We start from the raw sequence: 22,935 nt of genomic DNA on the forward strand, positions 1-22,935 counted from the left end.
CGCCCCCGAGCCCCCGCCCCTAGCAAAGGCGGGGCGGACTCCCGCGAGAGTGGTGCGCGTCCTCGCGTTGCCCGCGAAGGGAGGCGGCGGCGGCCATGTCGGTTGTGGGCAGGGAGGTGCGGGCCGCCGTCCGCCGTCTTTGTGGGCGTTTGAGCGGCACAGTGGGTGCTGCGGAGGCGGTGTTAAGCGCAGGGGTAACTTTTGAGACGCGGACGCTTCGCAGGTAGGGGGCTGATGGTGCCCCCCTTCCCTCTCCGTGCTAACCTCCTCATAGGGAACCGGCGCCCGCTGCTCCTCCTGCAGCGCCCGGCACCGGGCCGAGAAAACTGCGCCAGCGCCTCCGGCTGCGCTTCAGGACGAGGCGCCGGGGCGCACAGGCCACTCCATGCCGGGCCCGCCCGCGACATGGCGCCTCCCGCTTCAGCGCGTCGACGGCCGCGTGACGCGCCGCGAAGCTGCCGCCGCCATCTTGGGTGAGGGCAATGAGGCCTCCGCCGCCAACTTGAGTGCGGTGAGAGACCCGCCGACCGGGGCCGTCGCGGCGGGGCGGCCCGGTGGGGAGGCAGCGGCGCCGCCGCCTGTGGCCGCGCAACGGGGCGGCCCGGCGGGGTGCGCGGCGCCGGCCCGTGGGAGGCCCGGGCCCGGTGAGTACCTGTGCCTTGCGGGGCCTGCCGCACCGCGCCGGGCCCGCCGCCCCGGGGCTCGCCCCCGGCCGCCGCGGGGTTCCTGGGCCCGGCCGCCGCATCCCCCTGCCCGGGGCCGTCGGTCCTCCGTGGGCAGAGCCCGGGACCGACCCCTGAGGCCGCTCCAGGGCTGAACCCCACGGGGCGCCTAGCGGCCCCTTGTCCCCTGGGTGCCCCTTCCCCCTCAAGGGCTGTGCCCCAGTTTCTTGCCCTGGAGGGGACCCCGGCGCTGTGCCCCTTGCCCAGGGGGCACCCTGCAACTCCGCTCCCGGGGCTGTCCCCTGGGGAGGCTACCCCAAAACCAACCCCAGAGCTCTGCCCTGGCCTCACCCCCTGAGGCACTCCCGGTCGGGCCCGGGGCCAGCCGCTGCCCCTCCTGTTCCCCCTGCTGGGTCTGGCTCCCTCCCCTTCTCCTGGGGCAGCCCCAGCATGCTTCCCCCCCCTCGCTTAACCCCTCCTGGGGCTGATCCCCTTCTTCCTGAGCTCACCCCTGTCCCGCCTGGGAACCCCTGTGCTTCACCCAGGGTGGTGCTTGTGGAGTAGCTCTTTGACCCCGGCCTGGTCGGTGTGGCTGCAGGGCCCTGGCAGGGGGGCGGCCTGGTCGGTGTGGCTGCAGGGCCCTGGCAGAGGGTCAGGAGGGTCTCAGGTGGGTGCTGGGGAGGGAGAGGTGCTGTGTGTTGGACTTGCTTGGGTTGGTCTAGAGGGCAGGTGAGGAGTTGGCATCTCCTGCGGAACTCAGCGGCATTTACAGATGCGCAGCGCTTGGGCATGTGTGGCCTCTGTGGTCCCCGTGTCCCTTCTTGTGAAGAGCCAGCTCCATCAACGGATAAATCCTGTAAACAGTTCCTCTCTCCCCGGGGCATCGTGAGCCCTCATGTCCTGCTGGCGCAGAGCATCAGCTGGGCCCTGTGTGCTGGGTCGAGCTGGAGGTCCAGGGATGATATTTCCAGGGAGGTGTGCAGTGCTGACCTGCCTGAACATGGAGCCACTTCGCGATGCTGCCGGGGAGCGTCGTGCCTCTTCTTCCTGAGGTGGGGGGAGTTGTTTACAAAGCGACAGCCTGTGTCTCAAATGGCTCAGAAACTCATCCGGGGATGAGAGTCATTCATTTTTGGCTTCATTTTCAAGCATTTTTCAAGCTGTCACAGCTTGGCAGGTCTGTAGCTGCAGTGTCAAGATTTAGAATTATTCTGTCGGTAATTGCTTTCTGATTCATCAAAATGATAGATGAGAGGGAAAATGACAAATAATCACAAGTTGGGGATCTTCAAGGATATCCCTAAAAATGTGACTGGAGAAGCGTGGCATGTGTGAGTCCCTTGTCAGGAGGTCACCTTTGCTGTCAAGAGCATTTACAAATAAATTCTCTTAAATTCAGAGTTGGAAAAAAACCTGGACAACTGGAAAACAAGTCTGTGAGCCAAACTGCAAAGATAGTTTTGGATAATTCAGACTTTGGCCTTTTTTGCTGAGCATGAAGGCAGGTATTGCCATCTCAGGTATTGGCAACTGTCCTTTCTAAGAGTGCTAAAAGGAAAATATAGCTTCTGTGCTTAACTTCCGTACCCGAGGAGTAGGTAAAACACGTGCTGTGATGCGTGTTTTCTTCCTTCAGTTATACCAGCTTGTCTAATAAAAGCCATTACTGCTCTCCTACTCATAGCCTCAGACTAGCACAGCTATGAGCGATCTCTTACTTGTCTTGTTCCCTTAGTTACATTTACAGAGATTTTTCTTTGCCACCAGTCCCTTCATTTTCAGAAGCGTTGTGGGAGTTGTGTGGTTACATATCTTACATATTTTTTTATTTTTTTTCTTTCCTTTAAATGTTGAAGGTAAGTGACTCATCATAACTCCAGCTGATATTTCTCAGTGAGCTCTTATTTAGCATAGTGCATCAAGCAGAAGATGTGTCACAGAGTCAGAGGAGAGCTGGTGATAGCAGCGTGGATTTAAAGAAAAGAAGACAGCATGGCAGTTGCTTGTTGCTGTTTGTTTTTGTTTTGGTGGTAAAAAGCTTTACAGGCTGTCTCTCCAAAACCAGAGTGGCCCTGTGTAGGCTCGTGTACTGGAGGTGCAGGCCTCGCCAGTGCTCCCCTCCTCATTGCCCTGCCAAAATGCCTATCTATGTAAGTGGTTTTCTTCTGATAAGGGACTGTTCCCCACGGTGACAGATACCCTTTGTGGGGTGGTTCTCAGCAGCTGGGTGTGAGGCTTGGCTCATCTCTTTGAGCAGAGGGCAAAGAGACCGTCAGGAGCAAAAGATAAAAAATGGGGAAGGTATGATGGGAATATTCTAACAAGACCACAGAGTTCAGCCCAGCTGGAGCAGAACAGCTTTGTTTTGCAGGAGCCAGTGGTTTTCAAAAAGCAGCACTTTCTTTTATTTCCCCTTCCTGAACAGACAAACATTTGTGGACTGCAGTCACTTCTGGAGCTGTGCGTGCCATTTGTACAATATTCTGTCTTCAGAGAGGTCAGCAAACCTTCGGTGCAAATATGACTCACCGGGATAACCATCTTTTGTCTCTAGGCATGTGTGTACATGTATTTGCAGAGGAAGGGAAGCAGAGGGGCTAAGGGAGCTTTGGAAGGCTGCATATAGCAGGGAGGGAACGTATGTATTCCGCTCAGCCTCACCTTGCTGCCTCGGACTGTAGATGGAGCAGTGCACTGCTGTTCTCAGCGCTGATAGGGATTTTTAACTTCTGGCTCTTTAGTGTTTCTACACAAAGCAGCTGTTTGCAATTTTGTGGTGTTACAGAGAAGGGTTTGGCTCTATATTGGGTAATGTAGGGTCTTTCTTGCATCTTCTCTTACTCTTATTTTAGATCTAAGCAGCACATTTGAGCTATTTCAGTGATCTTGAAAGAAGGCAGAATGATCCTGTGGAAGGACACTGGTCTGGGATCTGGCCAACTTGACTTGTGTTTCCAGCTCTGCCGTTCTCTGGTGTGTAACGAGGGGCTTGTTGCTTAACTGCTCTGCACATGTTTAATTCTAACTTAAACAGAGCTGATCATGCTCAGCCTGCTTTTGTAAGGCTCTTTTACATCACAGTTTGGGAAGCATCAAATGTTGTTATTTGGTGAACAGCAAACATAGACAGGAAGGGGTGGTTTAACTCTGTGTGCCGTTGTGCTGCACTTGTTCACTGAGATCTCTTCCTGATCCTCTTGTCAGAGTCCTTTTTTATCAAAGTGGCTAATGCTTGCTGTGCATCTCCCTCTGACAGTCTGTGTGCTGGCAGGGAAAGGAGATGCTGAAGTACTAGCTTGCATTGTGTGGGCACCTGCCCTCAATTGTGCTGTTCATAGAGCACTCAGGTTTGCACTAATAATGCTCAGCAGGTTCCTCCCTGCTTGTCAAGTGCCTTCTTTAATACGAATGGTTCAGGCATGTCTGCACAGAGGACTTCCGAAGGCTGATGCTCATTGAGAAATCCAGGCTGTGAGATAAACCTGTTGTCTTGTTTCCAAACTGCCTACTGCTATCGCCTGCATTTTACCTTTTTGTAGTGCTGGTGCAGCCTTCCGCTGAGCTACTGTGCTGAGAGCAAAACAGCATCCTTTGAGGAACATGCCTTTCCTCCTTGTTTTGTTGAATATAAAAGCTGACAAATGGCTGTGTTGTGGTGGCTTCTCATTCTGGCATGCAAGTTTCAGCTTGATCTGCTGCCACAGCCTGGTTTGTTCTGCACCAAGACAGTGAAGGAGTGTGCTCCACAGCTGAGGAGGGGAAGTCCGGGTTTGTGTTGGAGGGTGGGACGCCTGCTGTGAAGTGATGCTTTGGAGGAGTTTGCTCGTGAGCTTTAAGAGGAAAGCCTCAATGCTTTAGAGCAAAGGGCATTCAGAGTGGCTTTGGTCTGCATTGCTTTTCCCCTGAAACCCTTTTTAGCAATCAGCTATAATAAAGTATTCTTAGCTAGATGAGTAGTGACTAGTACGTGTGGCTCCCAGTAACACTAAATCCACCATGCTTTGTAATAAGGTTCTAATGCCTGGGGTATTTTGCTTTAAAATACCCAAAAAAGGATGGCTGTTAGGAGAAATCTTAAATCGGAAGGAAACAAATGGCTTTTAATCTTTCCCTCTGTTCCAGAGTGAAGGATGCCGAGGAAGAAGAAGCCCACAGAGGGCCTGGACTCTCGAGGTCAGGATGGGGAGGAAGAGGAGGAAGAGAAGAGGAACCCAGCCAATACCAAGAAGAAGCGCAGTTTTGTGGATGCGTTTATTGTTATATCTGACAGCGATGGAGAGGTCAGTGGTCAGCCTGTGGTGTCCAGAGCTTGTGCAGGGCCCTGCTGTCGCAGGAGAGTGCCCAAGCATCCCGCGCTGTACATGCTGGGGTCAGGCTTTGTGCAGAGGGTATTGTGCTGTTCCTTTCCTTACATAGGAGATGAATCAAATCCTATTTGACTAGGAAATGAATGGTGTGCTTCATGAGGGTGAGTTATGAGTCTGGGATTTGATAACCAAATCCTCTCAGAACTGAATTTGAAACGTAATTTAAAAGTAACCTTTCCTCAATCCCTTTACAAATCTTTTTTTTCATAATTTTTATTTGATTGATTTCCAGCTAAACCTTAGAAACATGATTCTGTATTATGTGCAAATAGATAAGAAAATGATTCGGAACACAGGCTTGTGAGTAGCTCAGACACAGCTGGTGTCTGGTAAACTGATCCTGAATTATAGAAGCCTGAGTTTTTAACTCACTTCCATAGGGTGTAAAGATGAACCACAGTGTGGATGTGCCTAGCTAAGACATAAAGGCTCAGATCTGTAGCATCATCTTACAAACATCAACCTTACCCTTAAGAGATTGAAATGTCTGTGTCTGTTACATTGGTGTTTGGATGAGGAGCTCCTCCCGCCTGGGGGAAACCCAGGGTCCTGAGAATCTGTCCTCAACTGAGTGAGGTACACGAGAGGAAATTATTAGAACCATTTTTTTATGTGTGACTGTTAAAGCTTTACTCTGTCTTGCTGGTGATTGGAGATCCTAAGCTGCTTTTTGTAATTCCACCATTTTCAAAAGCATTTTGGTTCACTCTCAAGCTGTAGATCTTGAATCAAGTCCCTTTCACTCCCACATCTGCAGCATGCTTCTGTACAATAAGGCGATTATCATGTGAAGAGGGGAAAAGCACTAGAAATAAACAGTAAGAAGCTGTAGGGCAAATGATATTGGATGTTTTTTCTTCACATTGTCTGAGTTCTTTCCCATTGGGAAAGTCCCTGAAAGAAATGGAACATATGGCAGTAATAGTTCGGTGGGGTTAAACCCTTAGCTCTGCAATATGCTAAGTTAACTTCAGATGTCTGCTGCATCACTGGCCTTTATTGTGAAACCTATAAGGAAAAAAGAAATCAGCAGCTATAAGAGCTGCTGCAGTACATAAAAGATCAGGACCTGTTATTGTCTGCAATTATTCATCTCAATGTGCACGTATCTGAAAAAGAGGAAACAAACGTCTCTTAAAACACATCTATAAAAAGGTTAGGCTCCCTGACTGTTCTGTAAGTTTGTCTATAAACAATAAATTCTGATGGCATAATCGGTCATATTACAGAAAAGGATATGCTCAGAGAGGCTGTTAAAGAGCCAATTAGGTTCTGTTTAAGTGACAACAGTTCAGTCAGTTGAATGAGTGGATTTATTCAGTTCAGTCTCTTTCTGTGAGTCATCAGCTTCCAGATCCAGTGCCACAGTCTCTTGCCGTGTTGTTTTCTGCAAAATCAAACCCAAAAATGTGATTTACTTGGAATCTCAAAAAAATAACTGTCTGGCTTCTGTAACTGTCTCAGCTCTTCAGTGTACATCAAGTTGAATTTCAATTTTGAACCTTGTAACTGTTGTTCTTGCTCTAGTAAGACCTTGTTATGTGTTCAAGAAGAGGTGTGGGAAGCTTCGATCAATAGCAATTTTAGAGAACAATACATTCTCAATTAATCTTGCATCTGTTAGGACATGGTTCCTTATGAATCAAAAGCTACAAGGACAATTTGGGCATCATCGATTCAATGGCTTTCTTCCTTGGCAGTCTCTTGGCAGGTATCTATAGAACAAGTCTCTAGTTCTGCTTCCAGACCAGCAGATCTTGTAGCAGCTGCACCTGGAAAGCCTCCAGCTTCTCACTTTTGATGATCTTTGGCAGACTGCCTCTCCCAGGAATTTTTCAGTCATGCTGGATTATCAAGCTCATCCATGTTATTTTGCCAAGTTTTCTTTCTTTGCTCATGTCTGTGCTGTGACATCTGCAATGCTGCATCAGAAGGAAGTTTTCTGGATATGGGGCTTTCTGATATCTACTGTGTATAATTGTTGGATTCAGGTAACGCCTTTCTTTTTTTGGGAAGGGTCAGACAAAACAAGGACAGTCTCTCTGGCTTTGTGGAAACAAGAGGAGATGACCTTCTTTGTGCGGACTGTATCTTTTAAAAATGCAGACATGACAAATGAGCAAAGTGGTTCCTGTCTCCCCTGACTGTTTAAGTCCTGCAGGGAATTGTTTGCCCATGCCAGAGGATGGGTGGTCATTCACAAAACCACAGTATTTCAAATAGTGCCCGACAATGCTCTGTCCAAGCATAGCAATTCCTGGTCTGTCTCATGAGCATCCTGCTTGAATTGGGCTGTTGGTAAAGACTCTTTGACCCCCAAGATTTTCTGAAGCCATGTCTGAAAGGTGATTGTCACCCAGCAGGATGCCTAACCAAGCATGAACATTGAACACAGCCAGAGGCCCAGTAGTTGTGCTAAGCTATTTGACTGATCTGCAGCCTTCAGTGAAATTGATCCCACAGCAGCTCAGCAGCTTTTTGGGACCTTTTGAAAGGGTCTGTTTTTCCTGGGTAGATCCTTTGGGAGCTTTGAGCGTACCTGCCTCCACTTGTAGAGTTTGCATGAAGTCTCATAGGCTCTTTCTGCCAGGTTGATCAGCTCTGCCAGCCCTTGGGGGGGACATAGACAAGACTCGAGGGTGATGGTGCCATCTGTTTCTGCATGGCATCCATGGCCCGTCTTCCCTTTGGTGTGGAACATGCCTTTGCCTGAGTATTCCTGTGTTTGGAGATAGTCACAGTCTGGGTAAATAACAGTATGTGTCGGTATTGCAGATTAGGTACTGGTTTTGATAGAAACAGGGAGCTGTGTTTGGGCTTTGGCCGGAATACCCAGCCACAACCCTGTCCTGTTCCCCAGCTGTGGCTGTGGGCACTCACCTTGGGACCAGGCACGGCTTGAGGGATATCTTGCTATGGAAAGGATGGCGTTGGAAGCATCACAGCCAGGATGGCAGTGCCCACCTCACACTACTGACCATCCGAGGGAAGCAGAGCCACGTGGGAATATTGCTGCACCACTCTGCTGTCCCCATGGGCTCTGCAGTGGTACCAGGGGATCCGGTGCCTCCAGTTCCCAGAGGAGAACACAGTGTGAATACGCTCTCAAGGAGGCTTCATGGTTCTGCTGCACTTGCTCCTTGGAGATCAGATTGGTCTGAATCCAGGTGCCTCACAGCCTGGTAAAAGCCCTTTTCTCTGCAGAGGCCTCCCTCCTGTGTGTAAGGAACTACGTTTCTGGCACAAGCCCCCATTGTGTCTTGTTGTTTGAGTCTCCACTTCCAGCAGGTTTGTTCTAATGAGCTGAAAGACAGAGCAGAGCTGAAACAGATTCTGAACTGAAGTCAGAGACTAATAAAGTAGGGTGTGATATTAATTTCACCAGCAGCCTTGGCTAGAGCCGAACGTGGCACTTCCAACATCTAATTGGCTTTTAAAAATAAATTAGTCTGGTTTTCAGCTGCATATTTCCCATGCAGGACGTGTGGTGTTTGGCTGTGCCCTATTGTTAGATGGTCCCAACTGCTGTTGGGCGGTAAAATTACCCAGACCTTTTGACTTTGCAGTCTGCACTGTTAGCTATGGAGACATTCTTCCGTTGCCTTTCCTTCCCTGAGTCAGTAGAAGCTGATTTCTGTGGTTTATGGTGTGGATTCAAGGGAGCAGGATGTGGGAGGCTGGCTACTGGCTTCCATTTACGGGCTTTTAGAAGCAAGTGGAGCTGTATCTGTTTCTGCTGGCAGAGTCAGGTTCTCTTAAGTATGTGCAAAAGCATTTTTAAAATGGGAATTTGATTTCCTGCTGTCTGGTGAAACCAAGCAGGTGAAAAAAAAGCAAGGAAGAAGAATAGTGTCTACCTTCCACTAAATGTGTAGGGAACTTTGGAAATCTGTCTTTTTCTTGATCTGTGTACAATGCTGACAGTGAAATTGCTCATAAGAGAGCATCATAAATTAAACTGCAGAGCCTGACACACAGGAAGAGAATTTGGATTCCTTCTGGCCATTATGCTTTAAATTGACGGCAAAGGAGAGGGAGATGCTATCCAGGCTGGCACTGAGCAGAGGTGCACAGCTCCCACCTCGTCTCTGCTGTAATAATTAGTTTCCCCTGGAAGTTGTGTGTTGGAGATGACCTTGTAACTAGGAGTATTGGCTGCAGTTTGGGAATATTTTAATTGATTAAGATTATTTTTGGACTAGTGATCTTATTAGAAAGGCAGTTGGTTGAGTGCCCCCTTGAGTTCCTATTATCCTTGTAGACAGATGAGCATTAAAAGGTTGGGTCAGAAGGAGCAAGGCCTGTTGTCTTCCCTGAATTTTCTTGGCCCCTTCTGTTTCTACCATCCATGCCTGCATTTATGCAGAGCACTCCAGGGCCTGTGAGGCTCTTTCCCAGCAGAGGTACAAACAGCCATAAATCCTAATTAAAAGGTGTGTTTTATTTTCTGGGTTTAAAAATAAAGAAGATTTAAGAATTCTTGGAATTGAGATGTGTGTGTATATTTTGGCCCATCAGGATTAATTGGATTTGCTTCAGCGGTTTGCTGTACTGTGGCTGTTTGGTAGAATGCTGCTAAGCAATTTAAACATCTTTCTCAAATGTATGAGGTTCGTACAACACGTGTCCTGCAATAATTTTACTCCTGCCGCTGTTGTAAATGTTGAGATTCTTCAGGACCCAGCATGGGGAACCAAGGCACGTACTCAGCTGTGCGGTGAAACTGGGCAGCCTGCTTGGCACTGGGCACACTGTTCCCCTCCAAAGCCCCAGAGGTGTTTGAGCCCTGTCTTGTCCCGTGATGAGCATACTGTAAACGTGTGTCTCTGTGCACAGAGCAGGCACTGGCAGCCGTGTAAAGTTTGGTGTGCTCATAAATCACATCCATGTCCTGGAAGAGAGCTGCAGATGAGAGTGTCAGGGTTGACCTTCCGGCAAGTGCAAGAGTGATGAGGGGAAGATTGATGCCTGGAGAGAAGAGCTGGGGATTTACAGGGCCTGCTAGGATTAAACTGCCCCTGTCTTAAGCTGGAGTAGGTTTAGCACTGTTAGACACGGCTTCTGGGGAGAGTGGGAGAGCTGTTGCTTAACCTCCTCCAGCGTATAATCCTAGCTTGATCCTGGTGTGATCCCATAGACGTCTCCCCACTCCCTTAGGTGTGGGCTGCCCACAAGGTTAGCATGGGGCTGCTGCAGACCAAGGCAAGGAAGTTTGGAGTAGGAGAACCTGTGGCCTGTGGAAAACTGGAGAGGAGTGACATGCCAGGGCCTTGGAAGAGAGAGGATTTCACCTGCTGAGTGTGAGCTAGGCATCCAGCTTCTGGCAAGAGAGAACCTGGCTGTGAGGCAGCCTTTTGGAGACCCAGCAGCAGACCTTGGAAACAGGGCATGAAAACCAGGCTGGGTGGGGAAGAGGAGTCAGTCAAAGGAAAAAACCCTTAGGTGTGAGCATGGGTGTGTGTATGCACTTGCCGAGCATGATTGCTGCCTTGTTGTGAGCTGATTCTTAAATCAGTGGAAGTGAGGAATGCGTAGGTATTAGGGCATGTAAAAGCTGTAATGTATTAGGGTTTCAGGAAACCACTTAATAGTACGTCTTGCAAAATCTTAGTTGGATAAATAATTCAATTTGGTCTAGATAGTAACATTCCTGGATTGAAATCCTGCTAAAAGACTGTCGGCAAAAGCTGGTGATGGACAGAAGAGAGGCTCGTTTGGGAGAGATGTAAAGCTGAGGCCAAAAGGATCAATATTAGGTCTCTGTGTGTTTTAACATCCTCATTAATGATCTGTAAGAGGGAGCAAGTGGTGTATATACACTAATAAAATCTACAGATAACACTTAAAGCTGGAGATGTCTTGAATAAAACTCAGCATAGAGGTACAGTCCAAAGGACTTTACAGGTTCGGAAACACAGGCAACAGACAGCAGAAATTGATCACACTTGAAAATAAGCAGCATATCTCTTAGCATTAAAGTAGCCCAAGCCACATGCCCTGCCTTGAAGCCCCCCTCCTAGCACAAGAGGTAAGAGGCAGAGGCGTGTGGCCAGTTTGTGAGTCTCGTGAACAGCCAAAACAACTGCAGCTGCAGGCAGAGCCATAGGAAGCCCTGTCCCCGTCAGGCTTGGGTCTCTGCCTGAAACACTGGGTTTGATCCTAATCCTACCTGACTTAGAGAGACAAATTGGAAGTGGTCCAGTGCCAGCCTTCAGTAATGTGTACGCCCTCACTTAAGCCGTTAGGACAGCAACTTGCATAAATGTGTGCCAATTAAGCCTGTGACCATTCTGGTTGCAGACCGTGTGCTTAAAGCAGCATGCACTTTGCTTGTTTGTCTGGGTGTTATTCTGGGAGGCCTTGAGACGACAAACTTCTGAAGTATTCAAGCTTCAAAAATTAAACACTTGTGGCAATATGAGGTAATAGCATGAGGAGTAAATAACAGCTGGCTCTCCTGCCCTCGGGGTGTATTAGCCTGAGTCCCCAGAAATGGCTAGGATTCTAGTTTTGGTCACCTGAAATTGTCTGGGCAGAGTACTAGAAGCTGCATGGCAGGAAACAGTCCTGGCTTACAGGGGTGTGATGTTCAGTTATAAAAAGGTTTTGTTTTTCTGAGTGCTTACAAATACCAACGTTTTAGGAAGGCCAAACAAATTATCTCTAAAATCATGGGCAGCAGGTGCAGTGCATGGTAGTGACTGGCATGAAGTCTATTGTCTCTACTACTTCTCTGTTTATGTCAGTCTGTAACTCTTTTTGCTCATTATGCTTATCACACAGCTTTTAATAGTTACAGAATGTGTTTGAATTATGTTTGAAATTCAAATTTCACACAAATAGATGCTTGTTCTTGAACCAGTGTTTGTGTCTGAGTAGCGGAGAGGAGGGGGGCTGGTAGTATTTCTTACATATTGTATGTGTTCACCGTATTTTTTTCCATTACAGCAGGAGTCAAAGGAAGAGAGCAGATTGCAAAAGAAGAGAACAAAACAGCAGCTGGATAGAACGAAGTTTGCTGCTAAAAGAAAAATTGCACGTACGTCTTGAGTGTGGGGCTGGGTGCTGGAGACTGGTGCTGAGCAGCTTCTGCTGTTTGTGTTAGAGATTATTTCCCTTGCAGAAAGGCTGTGATGTGGCTCGGGGATGCACAGCTCTCGGAGAAGACCCTTCTCAGGGGTAAAATTTGCCTTTGTGAATAGGCACTCTGTCACTTGTTTTCTCCCCAGGCAGTGTGTGTGCAGACTGGTATGCTTCCAAAATAAGTGTGCGAGGGTGTCGGTACCTCACTGGGTTTCAAGATTGGTTGAAGCTGATTTGAAAGCACTGTCAGTCACAAACTGCTTTTCTGTTCAGGCCCCTCTGCTGCTGTCTTTCCCTGAAACGTTGTGATGCTCTGACCCGGCAGGCGCAGCTCAGGAAAGATCTGAGTTGCAGCTGACAGTTCTCTGAAATTATTGGCTTGTAGCATGGGGGCAGCTGGAGAAGCCAGCAACGTTGGGCATCATAGGGAAGGATGTTAAGAACAAGAGATCTGTTTTATGTCATTTTGCTGTTATATAAAGTGTTGGTGCACCCACATCAGCACTGTGTTCAGTTCTGGTCTCTGCATCTCAAGGACACTATGGTACCTCCGGAGGAGGGCAACCCAAGCCATGAAGGGGATGGAGCAGCTGCCTTATGAGGACAGACTAGAAAGCCTGGGGCGGCTCTGTTTGGGGAGGAAGGTGGGATCAAAGTTCACATCAGGAAGGCAGTGCCTCGGCTGAACGCAGAGCTGTTGTTTACTAGCTCCTACAGCCAGGGTGCAGTTGGTGGAAGTAGCAGGAGATATGTTTAAAATGGGTGAAGGAACGTAATGCTTCACACAGCATGTTGTGGATTCCTGGAAATTTTTGTCACAGGAGGTTGTGGAGGGGTCAGTATCAGCAGCTCTAATAAGGGATTAAATGAATTCATGGATAATAGGTCTATAAACAGATGCTAAAGGGAACAGGCTGGCATGTTTCCACTCATATTCTGCAAGCAGCATTTCTGAAGACCGGGGATGTTCAAGCAGAAGGGACTGCTGAGTGTGGCAAGGCTTCCCTGTACTCCCCGTACAGCACCACTTGTTACAGCAGCCGGGTGGGCCGACTGTTTCTCTGCCCCAGCGGATCTGCACTCACGTTCTTGTGCTCTGCAAGGCAGGAGTCCATCTAGCATGTTAAATTCAGAACGTTTTAAAATGGGAGAGATGTTGTCTCCTGCAAAACCCAAAGCAATCACTGAGCAAAATGGAGCACGCCAGTGCTCTGCAAGCAGCAGCAGTTGGGCTTGTCAGTCCTCACAGGGCTTGTGTGAATTAAATTGTTTTTAATAGAGGCCTAAGGCCATAGCATGAAACATCCTGGCTCTTTGTGGGAGTTGAAACCCACTGTGCATGTCCTGTGTTGAACAAGTAAGATAGCAAAGTCAGAAATGGGGAAGAGTTCCTTCTATTTTTTTTTTTTCTTCTTTTTCTTCTGTTTCTCCCAGAAGAAATAGAACACCAGATAAAAACTGAAACCCCACCTTAGAGATTCCGTAAAAATGTGGCCAAACATACGGTGCTAAGAACAGGGAGTTGCTGGAGTTGGATGTCCTCATTACATTGTTGAGCGTGCTGGGTTTTGGGAGCTGGTGCTGTGTGAAAGGTGTTCGGCATGCTCCAGAAAATCCGCAGGAGACAGGGCTGGCTCTCTATCCGTTGTATAATGGAAGAGTTCTGCTGTGTGTCTAGATGTTGAAATTACTGATAATAGTTTTTCTCCTCCTGGGGCAAAAGCTACCTTTTTTTTCCCTTTTTTTTTTTTTTTTTTTGTGTGTGTGTGTGTGCATGTCTGCCTCCTTGAAGTGCAGGAGGTTGGGGGTGCCTAGCACTGCTCGGTCAGAGAGCAGTTGCTTGTTTAAGCATATGTGATGGTGGGTCTGTTCTCTCATTTATAGGAAGCTATAATTAGGCTTTAGGTGTTTGCTTTTAGGCAAATTAGGATTTGAAGTAGTAATTATTTTTCTCAGTGTCTTTAAATAAATTCTTTGAATTGTGAGGCAAATTGTCTTTTGTAAAGATTCGGTGCTTCTGGGTAGAGCAAGTTCTTTCTCCTCAAAACTGGAAAATTTCAGATATTTGTAGGCTCTGGTTATAAAGCGTATCCTCCCATTTTTGCTTTGTTGTGGTTTTATTCATTTTAACCTAAAGCCATAACTAAAATATATCTGTGACGTTTCATCCTGACAGGATAAATGGAAATGCAAAACCTAAAGAAATCTCTTTCTCTTTTTCCGGAGGAAGTCAGTGCTTTAAAGCACATTTGAATGTTTTTACTGTAATTGCACTTTGGATATGTAGAAATACTGAGATTCCGTTTCTGTTATTTTTGAGTAAATCTCTTGCTACTAAGTAGAACTACAACTAGTGGGGTTTTGCATCTAATTCACTTTGCAAATGTCAAAATGGAACATAAATCGCTTAGCAAATTGCCATATTAGCATTTAAAAAGGCTCTGAAATGGTTTAATTTGTTTAGGGCTGCAATGTCTTAAAAACGGTTTCTCCCTGACCCCTCCTTCCCATCTGTGGGTTTCTTGGATACCCTGGTCCCTGGAGAGGCACTGGGATTTCATGCTGTGTTGGGATGGATGCGAGGCGAGTGGATTTTAGTGTGAGACACAGTTCCCAGCCGGAGGTGCGGGCGCTTCCCCACCTGGCAGCGGGAATGGGCTTCTGAGAGGTGTGCCATGTGTGTGAGCTGGGCGGAACAGAGCATGTCTGTCCAGACAGAGAGGGGCCATTCCTCCCCTGCCCCACCGGTGTGCTCCTGGAGTGTGGCTCGCCTCCGCTGCACGCTCAGTGCTTGCGCCTGGAGCGCTCCAGAGGTCTGTTTGCACACACCGGTTGGGGGCTAATGCAGCTCTCTGGATTTCTAATCATTGTAAATTATGACCGGTGCAATCAACATCAAGTTTAATAAAACACACGATGCTGAGATCAGATGTGGAGCACAAAATACCGTCAGCTCTGGACCACTCAGCTTAAAGCAGGTCAGGTCTCCTGGAAGGCATGAGCAGAACTGCTCTTTTCTCTCCCCACCGTAATGCCAGGTGGATTTAAACTCGAGATTTCCCCATCTCAGGAGCACCTACTCAACTGGAACATACACTAAGTGCATCTTGTTTGTCGCTGGTTTCTTTGCCAGAGGCAGCATTTGTCTGGCACATTCCCTGTCCCCAGAGGGGAAATTGCTGTGCCAGAGAGGGAGAAGAAAACAAAATGTACAGTAGTAACTCGCCAAAAAATGTTTCTTTTTATTAAGCTTCATGGATGTTGATAGCCTGAACTGGTGAGCGCTTAGGCCCCCGTTTTAATTTAAGCACGTGGAAAGTCTTGTGTTGTGGGGCGCTGATCACGTGCGCTGCTTTTCTTGCACGTGTCAGAGTTTGCAGGATCTGGCATGATTGCTGTTATGGTTTGGGCAGGGAAACAAATCAGCACACGCTTATTGAATGCTTGGGAGGTGTTAGGTATTGTGGAAGTACTGTGTGTTACTGCTTTTCTTGGGGATGGGAGCCTTCTTCATACACTGGACTGTCGTGTGCTTTCCATTAAAGGATGCATTATTTTTTTTTCCCCTGGTCCCTGCTGGCTGTAACATAGAGTGACTTTGTCCAAGGACAAAAGATCCCTGAGTGCACTGCAGTCTGCCTTCGCTTCAACCTCTTTCTTAATTTTTAAAGAAATTAAAAAAAAAAAAAAAGAAAGAAACAAAACTAAACCCCCGACCTGAATCTAAGTGCTGATTTAGTAGGACATGTAAAGGCATCTACGGCTGGTAATCAGAACAGTCCAAAAATGCTTCAAATCCTGCTTGGGTGGGGGAGAACCAGCCTGCCATTAGCAACGAGCTGGGGGAAGGGCAAAGCAAAGCCTGCTGCTGTATGGATGCACCTCAATGCAGCAGTGCCGTGATGCACGGTCTGTGCTAAGACCAGTGCAATCCCAGGCTGCTTCAAGGGAGGCTGCGCTGCTGTATTTTGGTGGCGGCTGGTGGGAAGAGGAAAAGGGGAGCCTGCAACTTTTGAATACATCTTTATCCAGGGAACTGTCTGTTTCCGAAAGTGGCTGCAGTGAAGGCATGTTTTGTGCTTGGGCAGCCTTCCCATTCAAATTGTGTGCCTTAAAGATGTTTTAGCCCATCAGAGAGCAAGCCTTTTGGTTCATGCATGAGATGGCGCATGCAGGATTCTGCCTGAAGGAAGGAGCGGGTTTTGAAGGAAATCTGTCAATTTGTTTCAAGTGAGAAGATGTATTTTTTCAGCTCCTGAGAGTGCTGTTGAGTTGTTTTTCAAGCTGCACTCTATTCTGCAGGCATTGTATATTTTAAGCGTGGTGAAAGTGTTGAATCGAATCTAAGTAAATAAGTGTTTTCCAAAGTAACTAACTGCTTAGTTTCTAAATAGCCAGTCTTGGCTTCTGGTTTGCTCTGAGTGAGGAATATTTCAGGAAGATGTTTTCTGCTGAAATAGCAGTTAGAACTGTAGAAAACCTGTTTCCCATGCATGACTGACTTAGTGATGCAGTGGAGTGGTGATGTGAGAAGAAGGGGGATGTATGCATGTGAAAGATCCTCCATGATACCAGTGAGCAAGTAACATTATCCTTCACAGAGCTTTCCACCTGCGGCTCGGGGTGGGTGAACAAGACGTAGTGCTCTTTCTCTTAGGTAGGTCTTCTGTGGTATTGCAGGTATCTGCATGTCAGAAGGTAGTGAGGTGTGCTATTTGGCTAGTAAAAAAGTGTATTAAGATGGGTTCTGTATCTTGCCTTACTGCTGAGCCTATCTGATATAAAAATGAGCACACTTCGGAGATCTGTCCTTTTCCCCTCTCCTTGAACATGTGTTTTGCAGCTGTAGGGTGTGTTGTTTGATGAGGGCAAATGAAAAGTCCTGTTGCTATTAATATACCCAGGGAGTCAGAGTTTAGATTGCTGTAGAAACCCTAACTGAAGTTCCTGACTTGGGTTATCTTTTTCACTTAGTCTTGCCTGCTCTGGTTTTGGTGGCACATTTTTGGGAAAGCTGAAGTTTAGGTGTTTTACTCTGCATTCCTCCTGGGCAGGCGGCACCCTTGGACGTTTCTCCCAACATGATGGGTATAGCTTGGGTGTTTACATATACCTGCAGCTGTGACTTGACATTATCCTATTTCTTCTGCTGTAGAGATGACTGAAGAGGAACAGTTTGCACTGGCCCTGAAAATGAGTGAGCAAGAAGCTAGACAAGTGAACTGTCAAGAAGAGGAAGAGGAGGAGCTCTTGAGGAAGGCCATTGCTGAGAGCCTTAATGTAAGTGTGCTTCTGTGAAGAGGCTTACTGGGGTTCTTCAGCAGCATTGCATTCTGTGCTTGCTTTGCCACACTGCACAAAAGAAGGTTTTACTGGGGGCCTAGCTATTTCCAGCATGAGCTGGAACTACAGCAGTTGCAGAGTAGTTGTTTTGTACCATTCCTAGTGAGAGGGGCGTATGAAGTCTTAACTCCAGCTGTCATCTGTTTTGGGGTACACAGTTCTGATCAGGGTTGTGCCTGTGTGTCTAGAGTCCAGGTGACGGCTGCTAGTGTGCTGGGGGAGCCCTTGGTATGCTCTGCTGGTAGACAACATGCCTCTTGGAGAATCAACCTTTTGTTTTTCAGAGCTGTCAGCCCTCGGATTCCTCTGATGCAACCCCTCAGTTGTCTGCAGAAGCACTGGGCGCACAAGGCCAAAGCCAGCCTGCTGAGAAAGAAGGCTCTGAGATCCTGGGAGATCTGGCGCTTTGCCCTGACACCCCTCGCTCTGAGTGCAGCTCCCACTCACAGAGCACCAGAGCTGATGGGAATGGACAGATGGATGTCGCCCGGAGCCCCCTGGTAGTGTTGAGGAGGTTAAGCCAGGAAATTGTCGAAAGCTCACTAGTATCCAGCATAATCGTGTCTCCGGGGAAGGGCCAGCCTGTGACAAGGTCAAGTGAGAAGCCTTCCTCATCAGAAAAAAGTGATTCTAGTAACATGTTACCCAGCACTCTCAGAGAGGACCTCATCTCTTTGAGTCCCACCTTTGGCAGGGTGACTTCAGGCTCCTGGCGACTGACACCTCGGAGACTGTTCACAAGCCCCTCCGGCTCTTCCAAAGCAACAGGCCATGAACCAAAAGAGCAGTGCCTGTCCTGCACTCGCCATTCTGCAGGAGAAGGTGGTGCCGGGAGCTCAGCCACACCTAGGAAGAGCTGGACCGCAGAACAGTGTGGCAGCCCCAGGAGGAGTGGTGGAGGAGCAGGTACCAAACACACCTCACAGCCTGGGCACGCCACCAAAGTCGATGTTTCCACAGAGCAAGCGGAGCAGAACGAGGTGCCTGACTGTACCCCTGAGCTTTGCATACTGAATCCGGCGGAGGAGAAGCACAAGCAGGAGGAGACCAGAGACACAGTGCACTATTACTGGGGCATCCCCTTCTGCCCCAAAGGGGTGGACCCCAACCAGTACACCAAAGTCATCTTGTGTCAGCTGGAGGTTTACCAGAAGAGCCTGAAGCAGGCTCAGAGGCAGCTATTGCATAAGAAGGAGTTTGGTAACCCAGTTGTGCCCAGTTCTTCCTTGAGCCAAAATGAGCTTGGGAAAGGAGAGCAGATGAGTAGGGAGAATGGGGTTGCTGATGGTACAGAAGATGGAGACCCAGATGGGCAGAAGGAGTCTGAGAGCATCACTTGGCTCCTTCCTTCAAAGAGGAGGGAGGCAGAGAGTCCAGGGCATAGCACTGAAGAAGAGAAGAACTCCACTTCTGATGATGAACCTACCACCAGCTACTGCCAGGTAAGAGCTTCGCCACTGAGCAGATGTTGAGCAGTCCTGCTCTTCTGCCCATTTTAGGGTTCAGTCCCTTCTGCAAACCAGGCATTGCTGTTTAAAGCTCCTCTTAAAATTTAGGGTCTTCCTCCCCTAGCCCCGCAGTTTACAGTGAAAGGGAGAGGCAAAGCATACAGGCTGATACCCAGCTCACAAACGGTAGGGGCCATCATGCAGCCTGGCAGTCGTCCATTAATGCACCACTGAGAAAAAGACTTCCAGCTGACTGGCCTTCTCGAAAGGGTGTAGCCTGGCAGTGTGTCAAGGTAGCGAGCACAGAGCTGATGCTGACCACCGCCAGCTCTGGCAAACCAGCTTATAAACCCATGGCAACGTGGAGAGCTCTGTGTTTTCCTTTGCGAACAGACATGTGGCTTTTGTCCTTGCAGTGTAGCCTTTCCTTTTTACACCTACATGCTCATCTGTGTCTGCGCGTGCTTCACCCTTGCAAGTGCTCTTTTCCCTAGTGGTCCTGCAGTTTTGGCCGGGAGAGGCTCTGCGTGCTCACAGGCGTCTTCTGCCTGTCATGGGTGATCTGTCATCACGGCAATGCTCGTCGTCCTTGTTCTGGTGGTTGGGCACCTCTCTGGCTTGCTTGTTGGGTCTGCTAGACGCTAGGTGTCAGCCTCTGTCTCCGTCAGGACTCTCTTGTTGGAGCGGAAGGCAGCTTTCTGTCACTGCTAAGTTTAAACAGATTGCTAGTCAGATGAAGTATTTATTACTGCTGTATTTTAGGTTTGTGTCAGCCTTTTCCAACCCTCATTTTTCATAATGACTTCACTCCCGGATCATTGTATAACTTTATCTTCTCTATGACTGAAGCCTCAGCTCTGTTGTTCCTGTTTTCAAGTGTATTTGATCATTTACCCTGGTGTTAGAAAGATACTTAACTTGTTTTGTGATATTTATATTCTGTCTTGTAATATTGAACACTTAGGAAAAACGTCATGTCTGCATTTTCTGGTTGCAGAAAAAGAGCAGAGCAGCCTGTGCTGAAATGTGACTTTTCATGACAGTGCTTCGGCTTGGGTTTAGCAGATATGGATTTAAACAAGCCTTAGAGGTGACCTGCAGAGGAAAGAAACCGACTTGTGCCCTTTTTCATTTCTTTAGGATAGATACAAAAGACCTGAAAGGTTCTTAAGGCAAACTGCTTTTTTTTCGTCTCTCTTTTTCTGTTGAAGGGGAGGTCTTCATCTGGAGGACTGGGGTGACTGCAGGTCTCTGGAGGTGTGCTCTAAAACCCTTGGAAAGCTACAGCAGCTGGGAAGGGTGTGAAGTTTTAATCAGTATTGAAAATTGTGGGGTATTTTTTATTACCTGTTTAATACCTAATTAATTCTTCAGAGAAAAGAGGTTTTAGTGGTGCTGAGTGGGAACTTGCAATGTACTCATCCTGACCACAAGTGCTCTCTCAAAGAGCTATAATGTGTATGTAATGTAGTCTTTCTGATATTTTTAAGGTGAAAAAATAAGGAAGTGGGAGGGGGAGCAGACTTTAGAATTTCAACCCTAGCCCAAAATTTTCCAGTCTTTTATTTACTTGAGAGAAAATGATTTCTAAATGCCCTTTCATCTGCTTTATCGCACATGGCTTGAGAGGTTGCTCCCTTCTCCTGCCTCTCTGTGCAGTCGCATGCTGAGGCCAGCGCAAGTGATTTACTTGCAAGATCGATATGTTGGATGTTTGCTGGTGCCTTGTCTCCATTTTTTTCCTTCTATCAAATACAATTCTACTGGCAGTGACAAAGCAAGGGCCCAGAGTGGTTGTGTCCCTAATGCGCTGCATCGCTTGGAGACCCCTGTTGCCTGTACTGCCCTGGGGCTCCCCCAGTGCCACCAGGACTGCTTTGCTAGTGGGGCTGGTGGCAGATTTTAGGCTGTGCCAATGCTAGAAACCATACATGGGGACTCAAAGCTGTCCTTGAAAAAGCCTTGTGTGCCGTGTATTGTACCAGTGAAATGCAGGTGCAAATGATGTGCTTGAGGGAGCTTGCCTCTACCCCTGCTCCAAAACCCTCACCTGGAGCAGGCAGAGTTCTGCCCTGGCAGTGGCCAACTGCTGCAACTGTCGCCTGCAGCCAAGGGGTGTTTGCACAGAGCAAATCCTGGTTGTCAGGAATCATCATAGCCTGTGAACCTGCACTAACAAACTTCAGTGCTAATAGAATCAATTCCTTCATAGCCTTTCAAATAAGGTTAGGGGACTCTTGGTCTTTAAAAGATTCAGAGGGAATAGACCCAATTCTGGAGAGTTAGAGTCTGGTGACCTGAATTAGTGCCATACTTTATAACGTATGTACTAGGAAAAACAGAAATGTGGCCCAGCATTCCTGACCAGGGTAGAGGTGGTGTTAAGATATGCACAGTTCAGGAAAAAGAGAAATTTAAAGGAGGAGGTGTGATATTTTATGTTGATGATGTAAGGAACAGCACAGATAAAACAGAATATTTGGGGGTTGGAGTCACTTTAGGGAAATCTTGACAGGAGGCTTTGTTTTGGGCTTGCTGGGGAAGTACATCAGCCATCCAGGAGTGGAGCTGATCAAAGTTGAAACCTATGGTGGAAATCAGACTTTGAGAGTTTAATGGACTTGAGAAAGGGGGAGGAAAACCCCTTGGCTTTCTTTGAGAAGTAGCATGAGAAATCGCAGGCCTGACAGCAAGGACTGCCAATAAACCGTTGTAATTCCACCTGATTAGAGAACGGCAAGTGTAACGTACACTGAAGAAGAAGAAAGGGATCTGGGTAATGACTGGCATGTTAGCCTGACCTTGGCAGTGCATAAGGCTTTTGAACAAATTTTAAAGGAAAGAATAAGTGGAGTCATAGAGCTAAATGAAAAATGGGATAAAATGCACACGGATTTGCCAGCTGTAGATTGCACAGGTTAATCTGTTCCCTCTCTTTGATGGGACAGCTGATTTCCCAGTCAAGAAAAATGCAACAGATCTTACCCATAAAGAATTTCAGAAAAGTACCTCTCATGGTCAAACATCAGCTGTACCAGTTGATCAGGTCATCCTGGCTCAGGCAAATAGATTTTAAACTGGAGTAGGTGAAGGCTGCTGGGGTGTGTGAGGAGGTGTAAGGTGACACTAAAATCATTGGATTGTTTAGTTTTGCACAAATGGAGATGGAGAAGAGCTACAATTGCTGCTTACAAGTGTGTCAGGCTAGATGCTGGGAACAGGCAGAGGGTGTGGAGGGTGATAGAGAAGGATGACATGAATGAATGGGCATGGACTGTCCAGGAACATGGCTTGGCAGCAAGGTAACAAAACGTACTGCCAGGCATTGTTGAAGGAGCTGCTGAAACACCTTACCAGGGTGATGGAGGGGAAAAACCAGACTAGTTCGGGATGGGTACTTAGCCATTTTCAGAAAAATATGCATAGCAGACTGGGTGCAATGTCATGGACAGAATCTGATGACCCAGCAGATCTTAGTTAACTGTGTATGTTGTTTTATATGATATCAGAATTTTCCTTTCCAGGCCTCCCAGGTGCTGCCTGCAGAGGATGTACGTGAAGATGGGGAGCCCATGCAAATTGCACAGGGGTGAGTAGGGTGACTTCAGACCGTGGGACTCACGGGCTCACTCCAGTGATGTGGGCTCTTCCTTTCTCCCTGGAGTATTTGGGGTGCAGTCTCGCTGGGGCTTGCTGCAGGACCTGGCAGCAGGGCTTGCTGGAAAGGCTGGCTGTAGTAGCTGCTGTTAGTTAGCCCTGGAAATAGGGAAAGAGGTGGGACACAAATGGGGAGATCAGTTACACTTGTTACTTTATAAAATGTGCAAGGTGCCTTCTAGTACAAGACGAGGACTTGATCCTTGCCCTCTGAAGCTAATGTGACATGGTGCAGTAAAGCTGTGGAGATGGGTAGGTGAGCTGAAGGTGAGTTACAGCCATGCAGTCACATGGTCTGTCTGGGAAGGCACATAAGCAGCATGGTGGAGGGTTTACTGGATTTCTGTGTGTATTTTTATGTTCTTGTCTTACTGC

General features: G+C 47.8%; 1 protein-coding gene across 15 annotated transcripts in view; it reads left to right on the plus strand.

Annotated features, from left to right (window-relative positions):
- Positions 1-86: 86 nt before the first annotated feature.
- The window catches only part of UIMC1 (ubiquitin interaction motif containing 1), a 39,490-nt gene continuing 16,641 nt past the window's right edge, over positions 87-22,935 (plus strand). For 7 of the 15 annotated variants that reach the window (XM_055717741.1, XM_055717748.1, XM_055717750.1 and 4 more), the window contains exons 1-6: positions 480-644; positions 4,785-4,942; positions 11,978-12,068; positions 17,268-17,392; positions 17,740-18,897; positions 22,428-22,492. In XM_055717741.1, coding sequence (XP_055573716.1) covers positions 4,793-4,942; positions 11,978-12,068; positions 17,268-17,392; positions 17,740-18,897; positions 22,428-22,492 — 1,589 coding nt within the window. In that variant the 5' untranslated portion in view covers positions 480-644; positions 4,785-4,792. The other 8 variants (XM_055717742.1, XM_055717749.1, XM_055717747.1 and 5 more) reach the window with 6 other exon arrangements.

This window comes from Falco cherrug, chromosome 8 (assembly GCF_023634085.1).
Source record: "Falco cherrug isolate bFalChe1 chromosome 8, bFalChe1.pri, whole genome shotgun sequence".
In the NCBI taxonomy this organism is placed as follows: Eukaryota; Metazoa; Chordata; class Aves; order Falconiformes; family Falconidae; genus Falco; species Falco cherrug.